Genomic DNA, 10,628 nt, shown 5'->3' on the forward strand with positions numbered 1-10,628 from the left:
CTGTGGAAGTAGCCCGCTAGTATCATCAATCCAGCACTCACTGTGAAGCTCCTTTTAACAGCTTCTCCTGCTGGCTTGAGTCTTTGGCTGGCTCCCTCTTTGCAGTGTCTTCCCTTCTTTCCCAAATGCTACACAAATGGGAGTGGTCAGAGGAGGAAATAGTCACTGCCTGGGTACTAGTGCCCCCAAAATAGGCTCTTCCCTGCACAGCTCTGGGCCCAGAGGGTACTGTGGGGAGGAGCAGCCCTGGCTGGTTAAGTTAAATTAGTTCTCTGAAACATTTAACTCATAAAAGGGCCAGAACCTGAAAGTCTGGAGGAAAGCCGAATAATTTATTATAAAACAAACTGACTTCAGCAATTTACACCAGTTGAAGATTTTGGATAAAAAGATTTTGGCCCTAAACTTCCAAATGCCCTTTATGAGAATTCACTGATGGGTCTGGTGGGGAAAAGCGTTGTAGTAGAATTATGCTTCAGACCTTTTAAACTGTGGAAATTCAGGTCTATGCATTTCCTTACATCACAGGACTTTGAGGATTTGTTGGATGGATATCTGTACAGCACTTTGAACCTGCAATGAACCTGTATTGGTGCACACACCCCAATAACAGCTCCTGCACACTACGGAAGATGCAAGCTGCTCCTAGTATTACCAACCCACTGTTCAAAAATCATGAGTCAGGGATTGGCTAAAAGTCATGATTTAAAAAAAAACCAACGTTTTGGGTGGTTTTATTTGCCTTCTGGTGGTTGAGCTTTAGCATGCAATTGGGTCACATTTTCAAGCTTTTCTGTAACCACGGCTCACTTTTCCCCCCCTTTCCAATAAAAGCTGAGATTCTCACAATCACATGATGCCAGGAGCTGGAGCGTTAAGGGAAAACCACCACACACACACTATCATAAGCGTTGTGATTAAAAAAAACAAAACAAAAAATTTCACAAGAGTTGGCAGCACGGCCCACCTCTCTCCACAACCCAGGAAAGAACAAGCAGTGTTTGCAGCATAGTACTTCTCTGGGAGCTCCACCGGGGAAGGGCTACATAGGAGCCCTGTTAGCAAAGACACCTTAGGGGGGGGGTCTGCTGAATGAGCACATCTGTGTATCCTGGCCATGCCACCTCTCAGCCAGTGCTATCTGCTGGGGCACTGTTGACCAGAGGGGCTCCCAGAGCAGTGCCAAAGTTTAGAGCAATTTGTGCCACCCCAACCTCCTTCTGGGGAACCTTGCTGGGCCCCCTCCTACCAATGGCTTGAATCAAGCCTGTGAAGTGCTATAAGATAAACCTATCCACATTCCAGAAATGGAAACACTTTAACAGTCTATAATGGAAAATAAGAAGGAGTACATGGTGCCTATGTAGCTGTAATCACACATTTTTAGTGAAAGTGAATGGTGGAAGGCGAATCAAAGGAAATTCTAGAAGCCAAAAAAAGTCACCAAACACACCTGCACTAAACAGATCTTATACTTTCCAACCTACTAGGGGAAAGACAGCCTTGTCTTCATACAGTCAACCAGATCTTTCAGGACAATTCCAGCAAAGAAAATAAAAACACCCTTACTGGGCATGTTGAGGGCAATAAGAAATATTGGTTTCGTTAGCTTTAAGGGTTCCCCTCCCCCCCATGTTCTGGTTACACCTATTATGCATCATGCTCAACTCTATCATCATTTGGGACTCATTAAAATCTGTCACTCAAAGGCTTTAACTAAATAGTCATATGGATCAGTCATAAATGACACTTAGTATGTGCTGCGAGTCTTAGATTCAAAACAGGGCCTGCCAAGTAGGGTGTCATAGGGGGCATGTCAGAGATAATGGAGGGAACTGTACTTCTAGCCAAAGGAATTTAATTCTCAAGCCTGTAATCAAAACATGAGTAACAATTTTGGTCTGGGTGTCTTATGAAGTAATTTAATGGTTTAGAAGATTCAGGAAAGACCAGAGAGCCAGGAGGAGTCTGGGATCTCGTCCAAACTGAGACAGCGACTAAAAGTGGGACCAAACACAAGGCACCTTAATCCTCTGTGTCTCAGTAACTTCAGCCAAGCTGAGCTGCGTTCCAGGAGGAAGGATGATAGTGCCTGGGAGACAGTGAAGAACAGGGTTCCACTGTGCGAGGCACCGTACAGAGTGAGGGAGACAGTCCCTGCTTCAAAGAGTTTACAGTTTAAATACACCAGACAGTCAAAGCCTAAGGGAAAAGACTAGAACATACCTGCAGAGGGAACAGAGTGATGGTTTGCAAACAGCAGGTTAGTGCCATAGTTTCCCCCCAAGGCGTGATTCATAGATTCCAAGACCAGAAGGGACCATTGTGATCATCCAGTCTGACTTCCTGTATAGCACAGGCCAGAGAACTCTCCCCCCCCGCCCCCCAATCATTCCTAGAGCAGAGCTTTTAGAAAAACATCCCATCTTGATTTAAAAGTGGGTCCTTGGGAGGGTATTTTGGGGGGCGGATGGGGGGGTTTAGTTAGGAGGGGATACGTTTAAACAGGAAGACAAAAGCAGAGAAGACGGAGAGGGCAGAGGCAAGGTGATGTGAGGGTGACGTGACTGGGAGGGAGGGAGATGGAACAAATAGCCAGTCACACGGGCTAGACCGGCCAGAGTGAAAACTGCAAAAAGCTGCCTGATGACATCAGTCCCCTGGAGTCGCTGGGGTTATGTCTACGCAGCCCACAGCAGTGAGCCTCCCAGCCCAGAGTGACCGTGCTAGCGAAGCTCATGTTAGCACTGTAAAAACAGCTGTGTAGATTGTGCTTGGAAGTTGCGGTTCAGGCTTTGAAGCCCCACCTCCCAGGTGGGTACCCTACCCAAAGGGCTAGAGAGTCATTCCTTCCTTCACACCTAGGCTCGCTCTCTCTGGCCCAATGACGATTTAAGAATTTATCCGGAGTGGAACAGTCACTGGGCCAGAGAGAGAACACAAGAGGGGGAATGGTTGTGTAGTCTAGTGGTTAAGGCATCCACCTGGGAGGCAGAAGACCCCAGGCCCAGTCCCGTCACTGTAATCATTGTTTCATTATTTAGTCACAGTGAAACAGCTTTAACAGGATGAGATTGGGGGAGTCCCATGTCCGAATAGGCCAGTGGTTAAGAAATGCTCCTGAGAGGCGGGAAACCCCTGTTCAAAGCCTCTCTCCTCCTCTGGTAGGGAGTGGGGAATTGAACCTGGGTTCTCTCACATCTCTGCTCTAACCATTGGGCTAAAAATTATGAGGTAGGTGGGGACACTACCACCACTGGGTGTGGAGGGAGGCAGGCACCTACTTCATTCTCACAAGAAATTACTTAGGTACCTACTCCACCTGACTTGAGGTGGCTGGTTACTATTCATGGATGCCTAGCTCTGCTTAGGGATCCATGAATAGTAATCTCCCCGCAGTCCAGATATAGGCCCCTATCTCCAAGAAAGGGGCGGGGATTCACACCCAGCCCTCTTATTGGCATCTCCCATTAGCTAGCTTAGGCTGCACCCCACCTAGCATGCTGGCTTTTGTGGATCACATTCTTAGGTGCCTAGGCTCCCTATGTAATGAATGGGGAGAGATAGGTGCCTACCTCAGCTTTGTGGAGCAGGGCCGCCCAGAGGATTCAGGGGGCCTGGGGCAAAGCAATTTTGGGGGCCCCTTCCATAAAAAAAAGTTGCAATACTATAGAATACTATATTCTTGTGGGGGCCCCTGTGGGGCCCAGGGCCTGGGGCAAATTGCCCCTCTTGCCCCCCCGGCGGCCCTGTTGTGGAGTAAGGTGGTGTTCCTGTGATTTTTTTTCTAGGTGCCCAGAAGTTAGGTGCCATGATGCTGAGGATTGCAACACCCTAGTCCCTCCGTGGATCCCATCCTAAATGTATATGAAGAAAATACCAGACTCCGTATCAGATTTGCGCTCCAAACAGGAAAATGACTTTCAAGGTCCCCCAAACCTGCTGCTGCCTGGCAAATTCTGTTGCTGCTCAGCAAAGGGGCAATACATGTGTCAGTTTCCCTGTTTGAAGCAGAGCTCAGTGATGTGGAGTCCAGTATTTTGTTAGTATGGTTTATTTACAAAATGTGCACAAGTCCCATTTCCTTGGGCACAGGGTGGTAACAGAGCACAGACAAGTGCCTCCTGCATAAACTTCATATGAGACATCTGGAAATTAGTTACAAATGCTTCTCTGACTCTTCAGCCCATCACACCGGGCAGGCCTGGACTGGACTTCTAACCAAGTGCCCCATGAACCTTTCCCTTCTCCAGACCACTAGTCTCATCAGTTTCCTTGCAGGAGTGAGAGAGATCTGGATACAAATGCAGTAGCAAAGACAGTGTGGAGGCAGTACAGCTGGGAAGAGGGGAAGTGTCTCACCCCAAGGATGAATCATGGTGAGGCAGGTGGTATCTGCAGCATATAACACCAGCCTAAGACAGTTTGCAGCCATATCTGGCACCAGCTGTTTTGCTTGCAGTGCTCCCTGTAGACCCCACTACCTTAAGGCTTACAACTGCAACAGAGGTGATTATCACATCCCATGGTAACCATTGCTCTTCAGTACCTGGCTAGTGTCACAGTCCATGAAGAAGGGCTAGGCAAACAGTACACACCAGAATCCAAACCCACAGCATTCTGTCCCAGTGAATCAAAACTGAACTTTTGCAAGTTCGGATTTAGCATCTCAGCAAGATAATGGTACATCAAGAAGCAAACGTCACCACATGAAGTCTGACCAACAAGTGCCTCACCATGAAGGGCCCCTAGCTCGAGCTCGGAAAAGAGTTCAAGTTTGTGTTTTGACCATTTTTTTTTAAACCAATCTCTCTTGTATCTCCCACACAGCTCCTTTGGCATGCACATTACTAGCAAGGTCTATGATACAATCTTCCAGGTGCCAGTTGGACTGAGAAGAGGGGTGGGGGAAGGAAAGCAAATTCAAGATCAACAAGGTTTATTTTTGGGATAGAAGTCCTAATGATTAATGGAGTCTTGCTGGCACACTAAGTAACTGATCTCAAATCCCCTTTTCAGAAAGTGTATTGTAGTTGGTAACACTGATGCTAACACAACAGTTAAGATTCAATAGCTGTGTTTTGTTTTGTTTTTTTAATTGATGCAGGAGTTATAATTAAGAGAAAAAGTGGCGAGATCCCATGCCCGTTGGCAGTAGAAGCGTTTGCTGCTCATCTTAGCTATATCTGCAAATATGACGACAAATACAGCAAGTAAGTGGGTGGGATGGCGAGTGGGTGAATCCCGTGTTACTGGAACATTTGAACCTTTCTTGGAGCATGATCCTGCCCTCATTAAATTCAATGGCAAAACGCTCATTGACTTCAAAGCAAGTGGAATCAGGCTCTATATCTTTGCACGATTTTCCTAAGGGAGGCAAGCTGCACTGCTGACCGTTATCTTGGGAATTTGTGTAGGAGTTAGATATGAACAAACAGTTCTGGTTAAATTCAGAACATCCTTCCTCCCCCCTTCACATCTTGCATAATTCAGCAAAGCTGGACCAGATCCAAAACACTGTGATACTCCTGTCTGTCCATTCTTCAGCCAAACCACCACGAGAATTGCATCCTTGGAGTATTTAAATGGAATAGCTAGAGAGCCGTTTGAGAGAGAAGAACCAAGGTGGTGGTGAATCCACATTAGGTTTAGGCTAAAGTTTGGGTTTAGGGCCAAACCAGCACGTCTGGTGAAGACACTCAATGCCCACAGGAGGGAGCTCTCCTGTATGTATAATAAAACCACCTCCGCAAGCAGCAGAAGCTATGTCGGTGGGAGACACACTAGCGCTTAGGTCAGTGTAACTTGTGTTGCCCAGTGGGTGGAATATTCACTCCCCTGAGCGATATAAGTGGTAGTGTAGACATAGCTTAAGACTACCAGGAGTTTCTACTGCCTTCCAATACACTGTCAGTCACCAGCTTCGCCATGTTATTATCCAGCTATTCCCAGGCACCAGGAATTAGTTACAGCAGCTTTGATCCAAGTCATAACTACAAGAGCAAGAGAGATTCTGTTTCTTTGCTATAGCTGCCTTCTCTACGTTGTCTACCCTTAGTGAGCATCAGCTGCAGGACTCTCCATAATTAGCAGCCTCTGCACTTTCCCTGGAGCTGGGCAGGTCCTTTCACAGATTCTTAATTCCCTCCTTGCCCTGTCTGGGGCTGTTGTTGTATCCTTGATTTTTAAGGGATATTCTTTGCTTAAAAGGTCATTAAAAAAACCCTGTTCCTTACCTGTGCTACTAACAGCACCTTAATCAGCTGTACACAAGCTTTCTTGCCAGGGACAAGTAGCTGTCTTCCTGTGGGTTAGCAAAATTATGGTTTTGCCCCAATAATCCTCATGGCAAGGGTACATGAGTAGGTTTTGTGCCTCACTTGGCAAATTTACATAGTCATGCAGCCTTAGCAAAATGGTTAAGTGAGACTTCCTTAAAAATAAGCTTTTCACCATTTAGGCAGTTTGCTTTGTGCTTTTTGCTCAGCTTGGATGATGATCTTCTGGTTGTACACTGGATCACGGGTGTATTTGGGCAGATGGCATTCAGTGAAGCCGAGTTATGGCAGCCATTTTATGAGCTATATTTTATTACGTCTGTACATGGGATGGGATCCATGAAAGGCATTAGGTGCTTAAGTCGCAGGTTGAGCTGCTTAAGTCCCAGTCTTGGGTCCACTGCAATCCACAAAACTTCCACTGAACCGTGTAGATGCCTAAACTCACTTGGTGCCTAAGTTTCTGCCTCTGGGCATGCAGGACGGTACCTCCCTCTACGCATCTGCCTAAGCCCTAGAGTAAGTCACAAACCAGGGAAAGACAAGCGTTCAGCCATCTAAGTCACGTGAGGGACCTGATCCAATAGGTGGCCTCTGAGCACATATGCTGGATTGGGTCCCGTTCAAAATCCGGCCAAAAAAAGAGGCGGTGAGCTTGTAACTTTTAATCTAGTAGTTAGAGCATGGACCTGGGATATCGGAGCCCCAGGTTCAATTCCCTCCTCTGCCTGAGGCTTAGCACACCCCCCTGCCATTGGCATCTCCCAATGTCTAGCTTAGGCCACTCTGCACCTAGCATGCTGGCTTTGTGGGTCACATTCTTAGGCACCGGTCTCTCCCCATTCCTGGTATAGGGAGCCTAGGCACCTAACTCAGTTTTGCGGATCACAGTGTTGTTCCATGGATTTTCTAGGTGCCCAGAAGTTAGATGCCATAGTGTTCAATGTTGCAATACCCAAGTCCCTTTGTGGAGCTCACCCCTAATCCCTGTATACTACCACCAGCCAAGCATTAGGTCTCAGTAATATAAGGGTTAAGGAAACAGTTCTGCACAAAGACAATGGGCAAGGTGACTGAATGGGCCCTCCCCCATCTCTAAGGTCTGTTGCTTCCAAATACACATGCAGTTTCTCACTAGGCAGGAAGTCAGTAAAATGTGCCATTTTTAAAACAAAGGAACTGGGTTCTGGATAAATTCAAATTGCATCATGGTTTGGTCCAACACATAAAAAGAATGCTTACTGTGCCCATACGCTTTCCCCAGGCTCCCAGCAGCTTGTGCTTTTGCTGTTTTAGCTGGTGGACCTGAAGGTGCTGAACCTGAAGCGGTTTTGAAAACTGTAACCAGAACATGGCTCTTAGAGCATTAAACACGTTCTCTGGGAGTTAGTACAGCAGGTACTGAGGTGCTTAATTCCCGTTGATTTCAACCTTTGAGGAGCTGGACCAAATGCTGAGTACTGTAAGGGTAAGAGCTGCCTGCTGAACACTATTTGGGGAACGAGAGAGGCAAACTCATCTATTGCCGTATTGTAGGTTACTGCAATAGTGGACTCCGTTTTGGGCATCTCATTGCCAGAAAGATATTGAGCAACTAGAGGAAATTGAGAGAAGAGAAATTAATGTCCAGTTAATCCCTCTGTCCCAATGATAATAGGAATTGGCAAGGCAAGGAATAGTGGGGCAGGAGTCTAAGTGTACAAGTATATGAAGGATGTGAACATCAGAGAGTATGATTATTTGGGGTGGTACAAAGGGATGAACTAGGATTGATGGGCTGAAGTTAACTGAGGGGAAATTTAGGCTAAATCTCAGGAAAAGTTTTCCTGACAGCGAGATATATTTGGCTACAGCATAGGTTGTCAAGGGAAGTGGTGGAAGCTCCACCACTTGGCACACTGAAAACTGGATGGAGACCGAAGGTACTGAAGTGACCAATCCTGCACTGCTAGGTGACCAAAACAGGCCTTTTCCATCATGCATTTTTGCCCAGATGATGTGATCTATTGGCAACCCTGGAGCTAGAACTTTCTGATGAGGGCAGAAAAATGCAAGACACAGACAACCGAAATTGCACCAAAAAGGGAGAACTAGACACTCTCTCATAACTTTACTACAACAAAAAGAGTTATCAAACATATTGTTGTACATGTCCCTTAAAACAGTAACAATGAACAGCTGGCGTATCGTCCCAATGAGAGCTCCTGGGCCTGCACAACCTCTGGGGTCACTTTTCTTGCCTCCCAGCAGGACACACATAGAAGGGTTTGAATGTTGATTATCTTTTTCCTCTCCCCCATTCATAGGTATTTCATTTCTCATAAACCAAACAAGACCTGGCAACAAGTGTTCTGGTTTACCATCAGCATTGCCATAAACAATGCCTACATCCTCTACAAAATGTCAGATGCCTATCACGTGAAAAGGTACAGCCGGGCACAGTTTGGTGAGAGACTTATAAAGGAGCTGCTGGGCTTGGAGGACACCTCACCTTCTCATTGATGCATTATTCCTTGTGGCTTAGGTATGGGGTGGAGGGGGAGCAGAAGAGGAGACCACAGCTCTGGAATGTCAAAGCAGGGAACTCATGACATCACCAATGCCGCTCCTTATAGGAAAAGGACAGTGATGCCAGTAGAGGGGTGGAGACTTTGTTAAAAGTAGCAGCTGGCTGTTGAATGTCCTACAGAGAGAGCCACAGGAAAAGTCAACACAACTGCATCTGTGAATGCTCAGCGGGTACCTGTCCATCCAAAAAGATTTAAGTTAGTAGCCATTTGACTGCCATATCTGTTGAACAGGGTCATCTTGTAAGGCTTCCATAGGGCTTACCACGAGCTTGCCACAAAGGGATGTAGCTCAGTGGTCCTAGGTGGGCATTACCAAAACTCTGCCTTGTCTGGAGTTCTTTAACTGTGGGACAAGCAATGTTGTGTCATGGATAACAATGCCTGACACCTTGTAAGGAATCATGACATGGTTAAAGAGAAACAACATAGATTTATATGTTCTTCACAAGTATATTGACAGATTGACCTGTAACAGGCAAAGACAACAAAGACAGAGTAACAGTTAAGAACTTTTTTTTTTATTAGTGTAAGGCAATCAGATTGCAGTATAGGAATAAAACGTTTAGGGGGAAATTAAACATCTTGGAGAACCTTAAAATAAAAGTCTGAGTGAAATTTTAAAAGTCATGGGGAAAGCTGAATTGATGCACATAGTTTAACAAATAAATGAGGTAATACTGCCTGCCACCATAGCTTCAATATTGCTGGTGTGTAGGTGAGAAATCTCAGAGTGTAACAACTAACAACTATATTTTCTTTGATTTCAGTTGTAGCTTCAGGTTCTTCTAAGTGTTGCTTAAGATCTACCTTAATGGACTTGTTTTACTTAAATTTCTATGGATGTTTTTCATTTTCCCACTTTTTTTTTTTTTAAAAATATCAAGACAGATAGATATTCTTCATCTTAGATCTTCATTTCCTATTAACACACATTTGGCAAGCAAAAATAGTTCACCGATAGCAGTGCGTTTTGCGTTTTCACGGTTGGGTGTTCTGTAGGAATCCTCCTTAGAATTTGAGATGCGTCACAGTAGCTGTACTTTTGCAAATTATATGTTTAGAAAAATAGTGTGTCATTGTAAAAAACTGTTCAGGTGCAACCAGATGTTGACATCACTGAAGCAGAACAAAACCCAAATGCTTTCCTTGTTCTGAGTGACTCCCTGGAAGCTAGAACCATTAAGAATTAGTGCAGCCTAGTGCCACTGGCCAGTATTGACAAGACTCGTTGGCTGAATGTTTTCAACACAATACCGAGTTCACTGCCACCAGGATGCTTCAGTGGGGAAAGCAAAAGGGGAGAGAGGTCTGATAGCAGGGGGCAAAAACCCAGCGCTGGAGTAAAATACCTAATACTACGCCGTAGTTGGCAGAAATAGATCAATAGAGTGCTAATAAATACCACCTATCTCAAAGACCATATATTCAAATAAGCTGCCTAAAGCGCGTCACTGAAATCCATTTTCAGAGGTGCTCAGAACCCACCACTCTCAACCTGTGAAAATCAAGCCCCTCATTGTAATGCCTGAGTTTAGCCAACCATGTTTGAAAAATATTGGCCTAAACTATCACATAAAGATTAGATGACATGCTCATTGTACCCTGTAACTTCAAAATTTTGCCAAAATTTATTCTGAAGAGTTGGTGCTAGTTACATAGCTAGAATTACCAAGAAAAGAACACTGGGATGAGATCTGGTTGGAACTTTCATAAGCAGACAGCTTCCCCACAGCAACCGTCTGATCAGAGCAACCTTCCTTCCTTTGTCTGCAGTGCAAGA

General features: G+C 45.4%; 1 protein-coding gene across 1 annotated transcript in view; it reads left to right on the forward strand.

The window, feature by feature from the left end:
• Nucleotides 1–8,780, forward strand: part of PGBD5 (piggyBac transposable element derived 5) — an 82,929-nt gene extending 74,149 nt beyond the window's left edge. Inside the window, exons 7-8 of the mRNA XM_065402147.1 lie at nt 5,108–5,213; nt 8,585–8,780. Of these exons, the coding sequence (XP_065258219.1) occupies nt 5,108–5,213; nt 8,585–8,780 (302 nt within the window). The remainder of the gene's footprint in view (nt 1–5,107; nt 5,214–8,584) is intronic.
• The last annotated feature ends 1,848 nt before the right edge of the window (nt 8,781–10,628 follow it).

Source organism: Emys orbicularis, chromosome 3, assembly GCF_028017835.1.
Source record: "Emys orbicularis isolate rEmyOrb1 chromosome 3, rEmyOrb1.hap1, whole genome shotgun sequence".
NCBI lineage: Eukaryota > Metazoa > Chordata > Testudines > Emydidae > Emys > Emys orbicularis.